This window comes from Panthera pardus, unplaced genomic scaffold, assembly GCF_024362965.1.
Source record: "Panthera pardus isolate Hobbes unplaced genomic scaffold, ASM2436296v1 HiC_scaffold_13, whole genome shotgun sequence".
Classification (NCBI taxonomy): domain Eukaryota; kingdom Metazoa; phylum Chordata; class Mammalia; order Carnivora; family Felidae; genus Panthera; species Panthera pardus.
Window position 1 is genome coordinate 52,608,090 of NW_026526688.1, and position 18,947 is coordinate 52,627,036.

Here is an 18,947-nt window from a genome sequence, read left to right on the forward strand (position 1 = left end):
CCAGACTTGCATACTCACTACTCACAGTCACCCCGCACTCTATACCTTGGGCTCCTTCCTGCCTCCTCTCCCACTGTCTGTGCTGGGCCCTACACTCAAGAGGCTGATGGACAAGTCTCTCCCCTTCTTCAAACCTTTCAAAGGTACAACCAGCCTTCCAGGCTCCCTTGCTTTCTCCAGCCTCAGATCTCCCATTTTGAGCCTCATCCCCTCCACGGCAGCCATGCTAGGTCCTTATTCCCTCTCCTAAAACCACTCTTTCCCCTCCCATCATTGTTCAGGCCCAGTCTTTGCTCCAAACCCTGCAGGCTGGGTGATATTCCTCACCATGAGTGCCTCCTACCATGGCACCTACACAAGGCATCGATTGTGTTTGTTTACTCATCTGTCTCCCCACCAGGTGGTAAAACAGCAAGGAAAAATGAAGACTGTGTTCATCAGGCCCATCCCAGTGCTTGGTGCATAACTCTGGCACTCAAAAGCCATTTGTTGAATGAATGAATGAATGAATGAATCAATCAATCAATCAATGAATGAATGAATCAATCAATGGGTGATACTTCCTCAGAGCCAGGTTTTGATTTTCTACAGCTGGGACAATCCTAGGGCAACGATTCTTGACTTTCTCACCCATGCTACCCTCCAGGCCTTGGAGAGGCAGTGAGTAGAATGAACAGAGTCTTGGCTCGTGGGTTCCAAGTCCTTCACTACTACTCACTAGTGGTGCAACTCTGGCCAAGTTGCTCAAGCTGTCTGAGCTTCAATTTCCTTATCTGTGAAATGGGCATAGTAATAATATCCTCTCTGAGAATTCAATGAATAACACATATAGAAGGCACTTTGTATAGGACATGAGGTTCCAGAGGTTTTAAGTTCCACTTTATCCCTTCTTCAGGGTCAGAGCTGCAGGGCTCAGCATTTTGTTATTTCCCATATGACACTCATCACTCCTACTGTTATAGGAATCCTTGAGTGCCGAGGCCCTGTATCATTCTTCTTTGCTCCCCAACAGGGCCTGGAGCAGAGCTAGTCACCAAATCATGCCTCCCACACACGTTGCAGGTGATTACTTGCACCTGATGCCTGTGCTGTTTTTCACATGTAAGCACAGCCCGGTGGGGCTGGTAGGGGAGTCTTAGCATCTCCTTCATCACATGGCTTGTCTGGGTTCCCGGAGCTGGTAATGCCAAAGCACTTCAGGGTTTGAAACGGAGGCCGGGGATCCTTCCAGGCAGGGCGATCTTAGCTTGGCCAGTGTGGGGCCTTCCCCAGCTTCCCAGCCACTGCCCTGGACGGCCAGCGGGGGCCGCTCTGGGCCAACAGCCAGTCCTAGAACTGTGCCACTCACTCTGGGCTGCAGCGGGGTCTCCAGCCAGACTCCAGCAGGGCTGGCTTCCTCCAACACGCCCTGCTGGGGTGCCTCTGGGTGAGGGAGCTGACAGAGAGGAGACATGCCTGCGGGGACTGTGTTCCTGCTCTTCCACGAGCTCCTTGCATTGCCTTCAGAACTTGCACCTACAGGAAGCACTAACTGTTCCAGGCAGGGATCTCTTCCTGAAGAGATTGCCTGGAGACCAGCTTCGGCCGGGACAGTTGTCAATTGAATGAAGGGTGCTGAGGCACCCTGGCATCCATAGAGAGCCCCGAGGAGACCTATAGATCACCAGTGTTGGGACTTCTAGACTTTTCCTGGGTTCTGGGCCTCCTGGCTTGAAAACTGATAGAGTGGGAGTTTCACGCCTGATGCCAAGCAAGCCCACGAACCAGCCCGAAGCACTGGCTGACCATGAGTGACGGAGAGCTGCTGTGGGGACAAGAGCCCTGCGGAACTGGGGCTTGTGTGTGTAACCAAGGCTCCCAAGCACCTGTAGTTTCTATCTATAGAATCTCACTGTGCCTTCAAGAGGAAGCGAAGCCACTCTATTCTCTGCCCCACCTTCCAGGCACGATTGAGGCCATTTTGCTCTCCAAAGTCATTTCACACTCCATTACCCTGGAGCCTGCCTCCTTAGGAAGAACAGATGGTTTGGGCCTCATCTGCCTGGGGACCTCACAGCAGCCTGTGGCACTGGGGTGAACTCAGAACCCACCTCAGGAGAGTATTTGCTGTGCCTGGGGAGTGTCTGGAACCCACCTCCCCTGTCACAGTCCAGAGTTAGGGCATGAGGCAGGGGTGCCCCCTCCCCCACATGCCCCAGCGGCTTAGGAAGGTCACAAACTGGTGAGTACGGTGGACTGTGGCCAGCAGTGGCTACGGGGGCTGCCAGCAGAGTGTGAGCTGAGGAGCGGGTAGGTTGGAGAGGGCCGGGCAGGGGCCTGTGAGAGCTGACTGATGGGCACACTCTCTACATATGTCCCTCCCTCACTGAAAGACGAGGGTCATCCGCCCTTTGGCTCCCTCCTGCTCTAGCATTCTGCGGTCCTGTTCTAGCTAGCACTATTAGAACGAGCACTGGTAGAGGAGTTCGCTCCTCCTCGGGCCCTCATGCTTGTGGGCACGCCTGCCCTGGGCGGGGAGCCGTGCAGGAGGCAGAGAAGCCAGAACTTCTGACTGGCTTTGGACTCTCCTTCCCCCCTGGCTCCTGAGCTGCCCTCGGGCTCTGGCTGGCCCAGCAGCTGTGGGCCGTGGCTCCTGAGTGCCAGGCCCTTGGTGCAGACCTAGAAACCGTTTCCGCTGCCAAAAGCTCAGCCGCCTTGAGGGAGCCTCTCTGTCACCTTTCCCTGGCTTTTGCCTGCTCACTGGCTGTGTCTGGCTCAGGATTGTGCCCTGGGACGTGACCAACAACAGCCTTTGGGCAGTGCTCTTTTTTCTTTCTTTCTTTTTTGACCTGGTGGCAGCTTGGGGACAGCGGTGGTTCCAGAAGCTTGTAAAATAATACATCCCTCAGAAAGGGGCTGTTCAGCCTGGGCTTGAACAGCCTCTTCTGATCCTATGTGGCCTTTGTATTAGAATAATGAAGACTTCTGGGTGGGGGGGAATTCTTGGAAAGAGTGCAAAATCAAGTAAACTTTGGAGGATAATTGGCCAGAGTTCCAGGAGTTGAGAGAATATGTTCAACGAGCATAAAACTTCATGAAACACAAAGTGCATTCGTGCTCATTTGATCACAGGAGGAAATCTGTATTTCCCCTTCAAGGCAGAGGTTCTGAGGCCGGGCAGATCTGGGTTCAAACCCCTGCCCTGCCGGTTGATCTTGGCCAAACTACTTTACCTCAGTTTTCCCATCTGCAAAATGGGGCTGGTGCCTACCTTAAAAGAGCACCGTGCATATGACATGGTGTGATGGATATAAATGTACACATTTAGTACATAGTACCTGACTACTTTAGGAACTCAGTAAGTGCTCACTGCCCTCCCACCCCCGTCCTCCTCGTGTTCCCTTTATAACACTCGGCCAGGTAGGTATGTATTATCTCCATTTCACAATGACAAAACCTAGGGCTAGGTTAATTCGTTTTCCTAAAGTCACGCACCTAGGCTATAGTAGAACCTGACTGGAAGTCTAGTTTAGTTACACATTTGATGGTCTTCCCACTTCACCTGTGACTGGTTAGGGACCCAGTTGCATTAGAACCCCCCGCAGGCACTTGTCACGCTCCTGACACCACCCTAGCTTTATGGAATCTGAATTTCCACGGAGGGCTGGGAGGGATCTGTAGTTTTAACAAATACCCCGGGGGCCTCTTCCAACAGTTACTACACACTAATGTATTGTAACTGCGAGGGTGCCCATCAGAGGAATTGGGTTTTAATTACTATAGGAAGAATGTGAATGGGGACTCAGGAGAAGCCTGATGTCAGTCATGCTTAAAGCCAAGCATTCACTCGGGTGCTGACAAAACTAGGGATCTGTGTATGTCCCTTTGGTTAATTTCACCATCCAGCATGCCTGGAACACAGTGACCACTCCGCATGCACCTGAGCTCCCTAAAGCCTGTTGAAACTGTATTTTCTATACCTCTAGTATAGCTCTTGCCACACCGTGTCACTGTGTTTTGGGTCTGTCTCCTCCACAAAGGGGGGCACCTGATAGAGAACCCTGGCCCATTCCCCCTGGCCCCCACCCGCACACAGCCTCTAAGCGCAGGCATTCAGTGGACTCTGGCTATGCTGGATGAAGAGAGGACTGGATGAAAGGAACCCCGCCTGTCCCTTACAGCTGCTATTCTGGATGGGTGCCACCATCAGGCCCCTGCTTCTGGCTCCGGTCTCCCTTTCCTCTCTACTGCAAGACAGTCAAGGGAAGGAAAGAGACAGGACCTGATTCTCGGGCTTCATCTCACTGGTCAACCCCCTTCCAACCCCACCCCATCAGCTCTCACCTTGAGAGGGGAATTTCTGGGGATCCAGGCCTTACTTTTCTTATCTCAGTCTAGGAGATTCTATGCCTTTTTAGAAAAATCTGTAGATTACAAAGTGAGGAATGTGTACTGATTACACTGGCAAGACAGGCAGGAGCTTGGAGCTTTTCTTTCTTTTGCCTTTTATGTTTAAATCTTTTTTCTTCCCAATTATATGTAATATATTCCTTTTTTGGAAACTTCAGAAGCTACAGAAAAGTCCAAAGAATAATATTGGCACCCAGAAGGAAAGATCGTTGATGTTTTGTCCTATTTCCTTTGCTGGTGCCTTTGTTTACAAATACTTTAATAACCACCGAAGGGCCAGTATGTGGCCAGATTAACAGAACAGAATCTTCTCTTGCAGGCTGTTCGTGCCGGACGGGCTGAAGGCCCCCAGCTACATGGAGAAGACTTAGAATTGGGCAAAGGAACCCTCGGACTAAAAACTTCTTGTGACTCAAACCCCAGCTCAGCCAGCACCTCCCTGGATGGCTGTGAGCAAACGATTATCCTTATCATGGAGTGGCCACAGCTGCCCCAGTCCCGGATAAGGGTGATTATGAGGCATTGCTAATAACTCTCTGTAACCCTTTACATGTGTCCTGTTTACACATGTAATAAGCAGAGTTTGAAATACAGACTTTCTGACAACTCCTGGTCCCACTGACTAGAGCACTGAACGTGAGTACCTATATCTGGTACAAGGTGAGTGATCTGGATCCAGATCCAGGAGATGTGGGTCTGTGTCTTCATTTGGCCATGCCCTTGCACTATATGACTTTGGGGTTAAGTCCCTTAACCTCTCTGATCTCAGGCTTATCATCTTTCTGAGCCTCCGTCTTCTCCTTTGTAAAATGGGAATAGCAAATACCTCCAAGCCTTCTCACAGGATACTGTACATAAAAGTGCTTTGGGGACCATAACATGCTCCCTGGATGTTCCCTAGAAGCATTATCGTGGCTTCACTTTCACATTTCTCACTTCGTGTCACCAGAAGATGCTTCGTGAGTTTGAACTGCCATTCGGCTGTATGGCTCAGCAGAAATGGATAACCCCGGCCTTGTCAGCTGTGCCTGGGACACACCAGTCATGTGCTTGCCAAGCAGGCAGCACAGGCAAGAAAGGGTTAGTCAGGAGAGGCTGAAATCAAGCTGTGGCCAGAGGGCCCAGCTGAATTCAGGTCCATGACCTCCTGCCACCTGCCACGGCAGGCTCTAGAATTATTAAAACTTGTCAGGTTCCTCTTCCCTTTTTCTAACAACCATAAACACCTTTCTGGGGGCTTTCTGCAGGGATCAAACACCTGCATGAAGCTGAGAAAAAAATATCTGCCAGCGCCCAAGGATTCTGGCCACAAAGACAACCCTTTAGGAAGCTGGAATGTTTTGTTTTGTTTTTAGTTTGGGCACCACACAGGCCAAGAGAAGATTCCTCCCTTTTCTTTCTCTTGAAGGTTGGCAAGGGGAACGTTTTAGCAGGGTTGACGAGAGAAGGCAGAAGGGAAGGTCCCCTTTCCACTTGTGCTACAAGCTCTGGGACCAAGCACAGTCGGAGAGGTTTGTGAAATGTTCTGAATTCCAGACTCAGCTAGAGAGCTGAGTCCCACAGCGTCAGGCTCAGGCTCGTCCCAGCTCACCCTTTCCTGAAGGAATGCCCCCACACTAGGCCACTTGGCCACCTCACGAGGCCTCCCCAAAGGCAAGAAGCCAGAAGCTGGGACTTGCTAGCAACACGAACAGTCTGGAACCAGCAGAGATGCACCATGGCCACTTGACTGGCGTCTGAGTCAGTCTCCTGCAAACAGAGCCTGCCATAGTCAGAAGGCCACAGGGTCCCTGGATACTTGGAAAGCCAAGGGCCAGGCCTTTCTAGCTGGGAGGGGTAACACCAATGGGGTTTGAGGATCTCCACCTTCCTTGTATCCTCCAACACAGGAACCTGAAGGAAACGTGTGCCCTGCCTCCAGATCCCCGGAGCATGTCAAGAATGACTTGTCATTTTCCCTGTGGTGAAATTGGAGAGGAAGAGTGTACCCCCAAAGGAGCTCTTAGGATCCTTTCTTGCCCTGAAAATAAGATTCAGGCAGTCACTCTCTGCCTTTGAGCTGGCCTCGTAGGAGGCTGGGGGTGGACTAGTCTGTCCATCCAGACCCAGCACGGTCTGCCTCTAGAAGAGTCAACATTGACAACAAAGCCTCACTGAGTTTATTAACTGCTCCCGGGACAGCCCTGCGGTGATCATAGGGCTGTTCAGGCCTGCCCTCTCCTGGGCACAAACCCACTACTGAGCCAAAACTTCCATCAAATTGAGGGTCTGGCATCATGTAGGGAAATCAGCGGCCTGATTGACTGAATTACAGATTTTTAGTCTGTTACCTTGGCCACATCGGGAGAAAAGACAAATTTGCATAGAAGCCTGACAAACTGGCAGAGAGAGCCTGCCCAGGTATAGAGAAAACTTAATTCCGGGCTTAAAATAAAACAAAGGTTATTTGAAACCACTTTCACTGGGTTCAGAAAACAGGTTAATTTTTAATGACATCTTCAATGACTTAACAGATGACGAATTAGGAAAACAAATGGCATGGAGTTTACTGTTTTGACTAAAATTTTAAAAATGTGAGAATGGGTTTGTTGTTCAGACGCTGAACTCTGCTCAACAGTCCAAGGATTTTACAAGTGGCCTTTGTTACTATTTAATCCCCGAAGATAAGCGGGCAGAAGTGCACATTCAAGCTGGCTTGCCAGTCTGCATTCGAGCTGCTTTTGACCTCAGACATACAATCTGATGGAATCTGGTTCTCGGACAGCTCAGTGTGGGATGCTGGGACTTCCTTCTCAGAGGCCCTTTTACTGGCTGAGCCCCAAGCTATAAAGGTGGTTATGGCAGCAGCACGGCTTGGGGTGCAGGCCTGGGGATCCCTGGGGCTTCCCTCTGCAGTCCCTTCTTGGTCCCCTGGCCTCAGTCTTACGTGCCTCTCAGTCCTTGGTTCTCAAAGTGTGGTCCATGGATCAACAGTGTAGCATTTCCTGGGAACTTGTTGGAAATTTGAAATCATGGACCCCCATCCCAGACCAATAGGATCAGAATCTTCAGTTTAACAAGAGAGCCAGGCAATCTGCGTGTACATTAGTTTGGGAGTCACTGCTCCAAGAGGTGCTCCAGAGTGATTTCTGGAACACAAATGCACCCCTGTCGTTGCTGATTCAGCATGCCCAATGGGGCCCTTTGCGGGAGGGCCGCCTCTCCTGCCTCACCTCCTGCCTCTCTCCCCATAGCCCTCTACTCTCAGTGGTAAAGGCTGAGTTCACACTCTGGCTCTGCGACTTACGAGTCATATCATCCTAGGCAGGGCATCTGACTTCTATGAGCCTCACTTTACTCATCTGTAAAATGGAGACAGTAATAGCCATCACACAGGTCTGATGTAATAATGGCAGGAGGACCGGACTCTCATTCAGTCTGGTTTCTTCCCGCGCCCTCCCCTTCCCATGCATTCTGTTGACTGCTAGCATCTTTGTGAACACACATTTTTAGGAATCACAAAGCAAAATCAATTGCCTTTGGAAGATCCTATGTAGTATGGTGGCTAAGAAAAGCATGGACAATGCAACCAGTTGGGCCACGGTTCAAATTTCTACTCTCTCGCTTATTGCCACATTTCTCTTTGAGCCTCAGTCGTCTCCTCTGTAACACGGGGTTAACAGGAAAGTGATGTGACAATCCAAAGAGGTAAGTAATGCATGTGAAGTGTCTGACACACAATAAACACTCATCTGGTGACAAATCTCAGAATTGTTATTATTATGATTACTGTTACCCACCCCCATTAGCACAGAGAAACGTTGGGGAGGGTGGAAAATACCATGCAAATAAACTGTGCGGGCACTCTTGAAAAAAATATGGAGTCTCCCCAAAGAGTTAAAAATAGAACTACTTACGACCTAGGATTGAGTACTATCTACTCAAAGGATACAAAAATACAGATTTGAAGGGGTACATGCACCCCCATGTTTATAGCAGCACTATCCACAATAGCCAAATTGTGGAAACAGTCCAAGTGTCCACTGACTGATGAATGGATAAAGAACAGACGGTATATACATAGACAATGGAATGTTACTAAGCCGTCAAAAAGAATGAAATTTTGCCATTTGCAATGATGTGAATGGAGCTAGAGAGTATCATGCTAAGCGAAATAAGTCAGTCAGAGGAAGACAAATATCACATGATTTCACTCATGTGTGGAATTTAAGAAACAAAACAAACAAGAAAAGGGAAAGAAGAAGAGAGAAGGCAAACCAAGAAACAGACTCTTAACCTTAGAGAACAAACTGATGGTTACCAGAGAGAAGGGGTTAAATAGGTGATGGGGATTAAGTAATGCACTTGCTGTGAGTGATGAGTACCGGGAGTTGTATGGAAGCGTTGAATCACTAGATTCTACACCTGAAACTACTATTGTACTGCATGTTAATTAGCTGGAATTTAAATAAAAACTAAAACAAGAAAATGGGGCGCCTGGGTGGCTCAGTCAGTTAAGCATCCGACTTCGGCTCAGGTCATGATCTCGCAGTTCGTGAGTTCGAGCCCCACGTCGGGCTCTGTGCTGACAGCTCAGCACCTGGAGCCTGCTTTGGATTCTATGTCTCCCTCTCTTTCTCTACCCCTCCCTCATTCATGCTCTGTCTCTCTGTCTTTCAAAAATAAATAAACATTAAAAAAATTTAAAAAAAAACTAAAAAAAACCCCTACCACACTGTATATAAAAAAAAAAAAAAGGAAAAAGAAAATACCACAAATATAAAGCACTATTTAATGCTGATATTCCCTGTACTTCTTTAAGACAGCCTTCGGCAGCCAAGTCAGTCCTGACAATTAGCGCATCTCTCTCTGCCTACAGAGCATTGCTCTCTATGTTACCCGTGGTTGTCCTTCACCTGGCCCACCTGCCATCTCTCAGCACAGGCTGGCGAGGGCACTCATGCTACTTGGTGTGCAATGGCTGGGCAAGAAAAAGGAGCACAGCCTGCTCATCTGTAGCAATGCTTTTCGATCAAGGCTGCAGTTTGGAAGCAACCGGGGAGCTTTAAAATCTACTGATGCCTGGGTCCCGCCCCACTGACATTCATTTGATTGATCTGAGGCCTGTCTAGGCTCTGGGACGTTTTGAGCCTTCCCAGGTGATTCTAATATGCAGCTGGGGTTGAGAGACACCTCTCTCATCTAGAGGACAAGGAGGACAAGTTCTAGAGAACTCCCTACTGGTTTACACACAGGGAATTCCTTCTCTAATCTCCGCCCCAAAGGGGGGCCCACAAAGAATGCTAAATTTATTTAGAAAGCAAAAGCCTCCACTCCCAGAAGCCATAAAACCTCAAATGGACCCAAAGCCAAGTAATTGAATCCTTGATTGATGGGGATATTTTTGTTCTCTTTATGAAAACAAATTAAAGCAGTTCAGCCTCAGGAATTTAAAGAGTAGCTTCCATGGGCCATTTTGGCCACTGCGTGTCCCTCTTTGCTCACCTGTTAACCGCCCCCCACGCCCCCGTGAGTACCCAGCGGCAGTGGAGTGCCCAGAGACACAGTGTGAATCCACAGGTGGCCTGCCTCCTACACAAGCCAGCTCACACTCCAATTACTAAGGACAGACACAGCAGAATGGTGTGTTTGAGAAGCAGTTTCATCATTAAAGATTAAAACCAAAAAAAGATTTCCAATTAATCAGACACCTGAGTCCCTGATCCTCGCTTCCCCCTACCCCAATTATTTACTTCACCCCATGAGGAATTCCAGGCCCCAGTGGGGATTTATTTTTCAGGACTTTGCAGAACAAACCAGGCGGGCCTCCGCCTACCCTGTTGATGCAGGAGTTATGAGTGGCTCTGGAAGTCAGTTGGCCCTTGGGTGCTGGCTCACCTGTGGCCAGAGTGGCCTGACTGGACAGGTGTGACCTGGGCCACAGGTGATGAGGAGGCAGAGGAGTTGAGATTATGGGGACAATTAGCATCATGCCTGGACCAGTGATTCTCCCCCGGGCTATGGGTGCAAAGCTGTGAACACCATCCCCTTTCTCACCTGCTGAGAGGTGCCACTGATGGGAGCCTGCTGTGCCCGTGGGCAGAGAAAAGGTCAAGCTGTGAACGCCCCAAACATACCTGTTGCTCATGCGCATTCCCCCCAGCCCCACCCCCATCCTGACTTCTGGGCAGATTCCCACTCATGGGGGGGGGGGGATGGGGGCAGCCCAGAGTTTTCACTGCAGGCCTGATCAGCTACGCCACCCTCTGGGCAGTTCTTCACACACTGCTCAGTAGGAACAGAGCACCTTGGGCTGAACCTGAGCCACTCACAGCAGCCCCCCAGCACGCAGCCCTGCACTCCAGCACAGCGCCCTCAGGAGCCACCAACCCCAGGCTGGATGGAGGGTGGGAGGGTTTCAGAGAGGAGGGGCATCACACTCCAGGAACACCCTTAGCGGTCCAGGGACGAGAGTATGGGACTCTGCTCCAGGGGGCAATGGAGAAGGTGGGGGTCTCAGGGCACACTTGCTTCCTCCATAAGTACCTGTGAGGAGGGGCTGATTGGCACGTGGACCTCATGTAACCGCACAGTAATGAGATCTACCCTTGGTAATAGGAAAACGGACAGATATGCAATTGGGAGGGATAGAGATAGGGGGAGAGACAGAGAGAGAGGAAGAGAGACACAGAGGAGAGACAGAGAGAGAGAGAGAGAGAGGCATCTTTTCTGGGGATTCTTGGAGGGGCACCCACTTACCAGTTCCTTCCTGAGCCAGGCTATCGCTTCGTCGATACTTTCAAAGCCTTCCAGCTTCCCGGCGGGCTGCGGCCCAGCAGCCCGGCTGGCACCCCCGTTACGTGGGGCATGCTGCCTGGGCTCTCTCTGGGGGGACGAGGGCTCCTCCTCTCCACACTCCCCCTGCTCAGCAGCTGGCCTTGGGAAGGGCCACGTCTGCTCCTCCAGCCTGGCCTGCCATTCCAAGTAGGAGGGCCTTCGGGTCTCCAGCCTCAGTTTCTCCGTGAGGGCCTTCAGGCTCCTGAGGTGGTCATCGGGGGGCAGGGCGGCTCCAGGCTCTTCTTCCCCACCTACCATTTCTTCTACTTGGATCTGGGGCACGGACATTCTAGAGTCTGCTGGGGGAGCCAGACATGGGAGGTGGTGGGGGGCACTGCGGAAATCTTGGTGGGTGGCAAGGCTGGGTCCAGCTCTGGAATGATCTCATCCAGCTGGGGTGAAGGCGCCTGAGGGCATCGCTAGGATGTGAGCAGCTCCCGGAGCCGAGAGGGACTGTGGATGAGCCGCGCAGAGTTCCCTCCAGAGCGGCTGTGGAGGTTCAGGATTTAAGATTCTTCCCGGAGTCCCATGGCTGCCATGCTTCACAGAAGGCAGGAATAGACAAGCGGTAGCAGGAATCTTTGGGGGGCAGATTTGCCAAGAAGATCTGTCAGTCCTGGAGGCACAGGCGGATCAGAGACTGGCAGGGAAGCGGGACTGGGCTCCCTCCGCAGGGGAAGGGCAGGCGGTGAGCAGCTGCTGCTGGGGGGAGGCCCTGCAGGAAGGATGAAACGATGTCAGGACGGGTCCCTCCCCTGGCAGGAGGCCTGCCTCATTCCTGAGCTCCTCAGGAGGGGAAACTGAGGCTCAGAGAGGCTAGGTGACAAGGCTGCTGATTACTGGCTCGGGACTAGAAGCGAGGCAACTTCAAAGCCTTAACTAAATGCAGAGAATAAGGAATCAACGCTCTGTACAGTGTTTCACCATTTATGAAACGATTCCACCTCCATTATCTCCTGTAATCCTCACCACAAGTCTGTGGTTACTTCTTTTTGTCCCCATCTTACACGCAAGGAACCTGAGTCTCTGAGAGGTTTATGACTCACCAGAGAGCTCCTGGGGATTAGCAAAGACGAGTCTGGGTGGTCGGATTTTGAAGGCTCAGGTCTCTCCTCTGAGCAACAGCTACCTGTGGGTCCCCAGGCAGACCCAGTTGTGCCGCCTCCGGGACCGCTGACCCCGCCCCACCCTGCCCACCACAGCCCCCGTCCACTGGCTTTTTCAGGTCTTACTACACACTCTCAGCTTCTTCCTCCAAGAACAACACCTTACCTCACCTCTTCAGAGGAGGAAGCAAATAAACCTGCAGCAGAGGAGGGAAGACCGACCTCACTCAAGGAGGATTACTAAACTGAGCCAAGCTTGTGACTCACCATTCTAGAAAGATGGGTCTAATATTCACCTGAAATGCCCACATGGCAGAGCCTTATGGACAAGGCTGTGGCTCTCTGATCCGCTTTGGCCTTCCCAACTCTGGAGAGGTGGTCTGAGCTGAGGCTCTTGCCTCCTGTCAGAGTGCACGGTAGGGAAGCAACCAGGCGTCAGAGTGAGGCCCCAGTCTCCCAGCCGCGTCCCTGTGCCCACAAGGTCCAAGCAAGTGGCGATGGGCTCATCAGAGCAGGGCATTTAACTCGGACTGGGGAGAGAAATCTTTGGTTCTTAGGGGAGTTTTAAAATTGTGTGCAGAGGGCATGCAGAGAAAGAATGAACTGGCACGGAACGATGTGAAAGACAAAGCTTACACGAAAAAAACACAACGGGATGCTCATAGTCTGGAGAGCACACTGTTGGTGTGGAAGAGGAAGGGAAGGGACAGATTTTTTATTGACTTGTGTGCACCTAAAAAGATCTCTGCAAGGAGAATAACTAAAACAAAGAGTTCTGATTACTCGTCTGGATCATGGGAACTGGGCAGGGGTTTGTGGGTGGGCAGGCACAGGAGGAGGCAGAGAAGTGGGGAGGGGGAAATAAAAACACAGCCTCAGTCCCCCAGGGGGGACGTGGGGCTTCTTTCCCACCTGGCCATGGAGACACTCGAGGCTCTTGGGCGCCTGGGTGGCTCAGTCAGTTAAGTGTCCGACTTCGGCGCAGGTCATGATCTCATGGTTCGTGAGTTCGAGCCCCGCGTCGGGCTCTCCACTCTCAGCGCAGATCCTGCTTTGAATCCTCTGTCCCCGTCTCTCTCTGCCCCTTCCCCACTCATTTCCCACCCCCCCAAGATAAACTTTAAAAAGAAGAAGAGAGATTGCTGTCTTTCTGGACTGTCTCTACAATCCCCACCTGCAACGTGATGTGACTTAAGGAAATCTAGCGGCCCTCCCCTTGCTCGGAGCCTGGCCCCCGTTTTGGGACATCCCTGAGGAATGAGGAGAAATATTCTACCCCAACTAATGGCGGAGAAACCTAGTTCTCACCTCTAACCACACTGCTGGGAACCCCCGAGGAACTTCTACCAAAATGGATTCCCCAGGCCCCACTCCTAGGGGCTCTGGGGTGGGACTCAGGCATCACATATTTTTAAAGCTCCCTAGGTGATGTGAGTGAGTGGCCAGGGTCGAGAACCACTGGTCTTGAGATAGAAACACTAGGCTAAGGATCAGATGGCCTAGCTGTAGGTGTTATCAGGCTTGCTGAGCCTCAGTTTCCCCACCTATAAAATGGGGGTGCTAATAGCCACCTCCGAGGTTTGGGGGATTGACGGGACTAAGGTTTGTTCACACTTTCTGCAGGTTTAGCTGCTCTGCAAATATGGGGTGTTCTCTAAGGGTGTTTCTGGGCAGCCTCAAGGTCATACAGACTTCTTTAGAATCTCTCTCCAAATCTAAAGACCCATTGGCAGCCCCTCCCAGACACCTCTACCTCTTTGCAGAGGTACCAGGATCTGTTTTGAGCGGGCCTCCGAGCGGCGCTACCTTATAGGACTTCTCTCCACTGACAGGGGAGCTCTGATTATTTCCAGTGAAGATTTTTGGAGAGGATCTAATTGCAGACAAACCACGAGCAGTATTCCCCACACCACAGCTGTGTTAGGAGACCACGTGGATTCCAAGTCCCCCTTTTCTCTCCCCGAGCTGCACACTCACCGCAGAGGGCAGGGGCATCCGTGGCCAGAGGGAGAACCTGTAAGGGAAGGGTCTTCCCTTTGGGGTGGGAAACAGCTAGGACTCGATGACTTTATGTGGCCGCCTCTAAGGGCAGGGGGAGTTTCTCTTAACCTCAGGGAAGGCCCGTGAAGACGGTGTCAGAATGACTTGGAGGAGGCATCAACAGGAGCGCCAATGCGCTGTGAGTCAGCTAATGATGATCCTTTGATCCTCTGAGCTTACTCGTGTGCGTGTGCATCCTCTCCCTCAAGCCTCATGATGGCCCCGAGGATCAGAGGGGATCATCCCATTTCACAAATGAGAAAATCGAGGCTGGGAGGGATGGAGTGAGTCACCCATGACCACAGAGAGTCCCAAGCAGTGGGACTCGAGCACAGACTTCTGACTCTGGTTGGCCTCTCCACTCCAGAAGGTGTGGGCGTTGGGGTTAGACCACCCCCCCCCCAGGGGCCCAGTTCTGTGATCTTGGACCCGTCCCTTCACAACCACTCTGTGCTTCTGTGTCCTCTTCTAAGAAGCGGGGGTAACCAGGACTGTCTATGTAATTTGCTGAGCTTGGCGCAAAATGAAAATGCAGAGCTCCTTGTTAAAAAAGTACTAAGAATTTGAAGATGGCAACAGGAGAGCATTAACAAGCCCGGGCCCAGTGGGGCTGCCTGGGTCCCTCGCTCATGAAGCCGGCTCTGGGGGTAATAATGTCCACTTCCTGAGTCATTTCAAGGACTAAAGTAACAAATACTGAGCCCTTCATGGTACCTGCTATACAGTAAGCCCTAGACAAAGTTATACTTTAAAAAATATTCTTCTTTTTTTTTAATGCTTATTGATTTTTGAGAGAGAAAGAGAGACAGAATGGACATGGGGAAGGGGCAGAGAGAGCAGGACACAGAATCCGAAGCAGGCTCCAGGCTCCGAGCTGTCAGCACAGAGCCCGACGCGGGGCTCGAGCCCATGAACCGTGGTATCATGACCTGAGCTGCAGTTGGGCACCTAACCGACTGAGTCACCCAGGCGCCACCCCCCAAAAAATATTATACCTAAGATGATGAGAGCTATCAGTGCTACATCAGTCAGATTACCACATAAACCCCTCTGCACTGCACTGAGCAGTCACCCTGTTGGTCCCTGAACTGCACCCTACATCCTTCCCTGGAAGCCGACTGAGATGAAGTCAGCCGGCCCCACCTCCCCCCAGAGGTTCAGGGCTCCTGCTCAGATTCTCCCCATGCAGCGGTGACTAGCAGGCCTGCGACAGGAAGAAAAACAGCCCAGCTTAGGAAAACACCACTCTGTATCCCCACTCCCTTCCCTCCCTGCTCATATTCTAAACACCCCTGTCCGCAGCTCAGGATCCCCGGGGTGGGGGGGGGGGTGGTGATCCAGCCTTGACAGTGTGTTATCCACTTGGTAAGAGCAAGGGCAGGGGGCCGAATACCTCAGCCCTGGTCCCAGATCTGCTACCCATAAACCCAGTGCATGGGCTCAGCTTTCTCCTCTCGGCCTCAGTTTCCTACTCTGTACAAGGGTGCTTCTTACCCCAACCGGCCTTATGAGGATGGTGGGAGGATCAGTTGGATTGTACATGAAAGCTCTCTGCAACCTTTGAAGAGCTGTACCCACCTGAGGATTATTATTATCATTGAGGCATGTGTGGGGTGTGGAGAGGTCTGAGTCAAGGACTCATCCTGGGATCACTACATCCCTGTCGCATATAGCAGGTAGGGACAGAGCCCTAGCCTGCTTCCTATGCCCCCAGCACATCCAGGTGGTGAGGATTTGCTGAAAAAGGATCTGTTCTCCGGTCTCCTGGTCATCAGACGTTGTCCCAGGGAGCGTACCCTCTGGATGCCCTGGTGCCTGAGAGCCCCATATGGAGCTGTCCCTCCCCTCCAGCTGGGCTGCTGCGAGCTGAGCCGGAAGGTCACCCACTCAAGTCACTCCAGGGATGTGGGCACTTAGTGGGTGCTGAGCTGGTGGAGAGATGCCAGCCAAGTGCAGGGGAGCAGAGGCCAGCACTGGACAGCTTTCTGGTCTGAAAGGGCAGTAGGGACAAACCAGGGACTCTGGAGTGCAGGCCCTGGGAGGAAGAAGCCTCTGACACCTGGGCAAACAGGCTTTCTTTACATCTAACCTAAGTCCTTCCTGCTCCGAGGAACACATTTTCTCTCACTCTGAGCTTTGCAAAGGCAGACAGCCCAAGGAGGAGGGAAGCCAGAGGATGCACCCAGAAGAACAAGGCCAGACCCTAACCCCACCAGGCCCAGGCGTGCCCTGCCAGGCGGGCCACCCGGCTGCAGGGGAACATGAAACTCCCCGCAGCAGAGGACAGGCCTCAGGGGCGCATCACCCTTTTTGGGCAGTGACATGCCAGCGCCTGGGGACGTACACGGCACAGGAGGACCGCTGCTCAAACACGCTCCTGGCTCACTCTGGCCCATTGTGGTTGCCACGAAGGAGGCTGTGCCCGCCTTAAGCTAATTCCTGAGCCGCTGGAGGAGCCAGGTGGGTGCAGCTCAGTCATTCAGCCAATTATGACCTGGTCTCGTTATGACCTAATCTGTTTACTTGGACGATTTTCAAACCCACTTCCTAGATGGACTCCGTGGGCAGGGAAGGGTACAGGGACTGCTAACCCACTCTCTCTGTCTCTGTCTCTCTCAAGGGTGAAGGTAGTATGAGCCTGGGTAGTTTGGTGGCTCCCACTCCTTACTGCTCTCCGTTCTGAAAAACTCAGAAGCCGCCCTCCCCCTGTCTGGATCCCCAGACTCGTGCCTGGCCCTTCCAGTCCGGGGTTCTTTGCCAGAACTGTTCCGTTTCTTCTCCAACACCCCTGTCCCAGTGAGTACCACGCTCCCTGGCACCCTCGTGGCTTTGTACAAGCCGGTCCCTCAGCCTGGAACACCCTTCCCTCCCTTCTACCCCGCATTGCTCAGGGGTTTTCTTTTTCCGGAAGTCTTCCTTGACTTGCCCAAGCTGCGTGTGCCTGGGATGCAAGGAGAGCATGTCGGAGAAACAATTATGTCATCACAACATTAGCTGACACTTACGCAGAGCGGACCACGCCAGGCATTGTTCTAGGAGCTGTACATGTACTAACACATGTAATCATCACAGCAACCCTATAAGGCAAGGATTAGCATGGTCTCCATTCCACAGATGAGGAGACTGAGGCACAGAGAGGTTGAGTAGCTTGCCTGAGGTCACAGGACTAATGAAGGGGAAAGCTGGGATTTAACCGCTGCGGCACAGCTCCGGGCTGGCTCACAACCCAGCCACAGCACTTCTACAGGACACTTTCCTGATGGTTCCTCTACTGGACTCTGAGCTTCATGAGGGTGAGAACCAGGCTTCGTATCCTGGAACACATAGCACTTAACACCATGCTGCTCTCTCTAAATGTTTGTGGAATGGGGATGCCTGGGTGGCTCAGTCAGTTAAGCGTCTGACTTCAGCTCAGGTCATGATCTCACGGTTCGTGGGTTTAAGCCCCGTGTCAGGCTCTGTGCTGACAGCTCAGAGCCTGGAGCCTGCTTCGGATTCTGTGTATCCCTCTCTCTGCCCCTCCCAAACTAGCGCTCTGTCTCTGTCTCTCAAAAAAAAAAAAAAAAAGTTAAAAATAAATAAATAAATAAATAAATAAATAAATAAATAAAAATAAATGTTTATGGCATGAACCAGCCAAAAGAACAGATTCCTCCCGGCCCCCACCCGGTGCACTGTGGCCTATACTTGCTCAAGTCTGAGCCAGTCTGGATGGGCTCAGAGAAGCAGAGGGGACCTGGTCCTCGTACCCTCACCACCCATCCTATGAGAACTGCCCTGACCTCAGAATCCCAGACGCAGGCTGCCAGGCCCTAGGAAGACAGGAATAGCTTTGTCTTGCATCAAGCACCAGGACTGGGAGCTGGCACGAAGGGCATTCCAGCATCACAGGTGTAACTGGAGGACCTCTCCTGTGTCCAGCATCACAAGGTGATTTCTACCCAGGGTTCTTTCCCTCTTCTGGAAAGAGCATTTCTTTGTGTGTTTCCTAGGGGATGGGCATGCCCTCTGTCCTGAGTAGGTGGTCACCTGACTCAATCTGGGCTAATCAGAACTCTCCTAGGTTTCTGTACCAGAATTATCCAGAAACCAGCTGTGTTCCATGCTGACCTGGGGTTGATGGGGGCCATCTTGCTCACCACAGGGAGAAACTGTGTTTCTGACATTTATAACCAACATAAGCATGCGTTGGACAAAGAATATAAAACAACACAGTGGATATTTGTTGGTATTTGTCTTGTTTGTTTGCCTTATCCTGTTTTCAGGGAGTGCCTCCTTTTGTGCTGGACAGCAGGCAGGTTGGGTACCTCTGCTTCACTGGAAGGGGAGGATCAGATCCTCCCTCCCTCCTGTCCCGTGCCCTGGCAGCCAGGTGTGAGCCTGTGACTTGAGCCTGACCAGTCAGATGCCCAGACCCAGGCCTCAGGATCTGGTGTGTGTGAGGCCCAGATGGAAAAATGGTTAGGATTCATTTGTGGCCGCATGAGCCTTGGAGGCAGCTGTGCAGTGCAGATGAGGTAGCATCCTCTTAGCCAGACCATCCCTGCTAAAGGATTGTTGGAGGATGTGACATATAATAAGAAATATATACAGTGT

At 51.7% G+C, this 18,947-nt stretch overlaps 1 protein-coding gene across 2 annotated transcripts in view; it reads right to left on the reverse strand.

Moving 5' to 3' along the window:
• The window catches only part of FAM167A (family with sequence similarity 167 member A), a 42,915-nt gene that overhangs the window by 12,250 nt on the left and 11,718 nt on the right, over window positions 1-18,947 (reverse strand). The window contains exons 1-2 of one of the 2 annotated variants that reach the window (XM_019440939.2): window positions 12,252-12,417; window positions 11,128-11,920 (exon numbers count right to left, since the gene is read on the reverse strand). In XM_019440939.2, the coding sequence (XP_019296484.1) occupies window positions 11,128-11,493 (366 nt within the window). In that variant the 5' untranslated portion in view covers window positions 11,494-11,920; window positions 12,252-12,417. Of the gene's footprint in view, window positions 1-11,127; window positions 11,921-12,251; window positions 12,418-18,947 lie in introns of those variants that run through there. The other variant, XM_019440937.2, reaches the window with a different exon arrangement.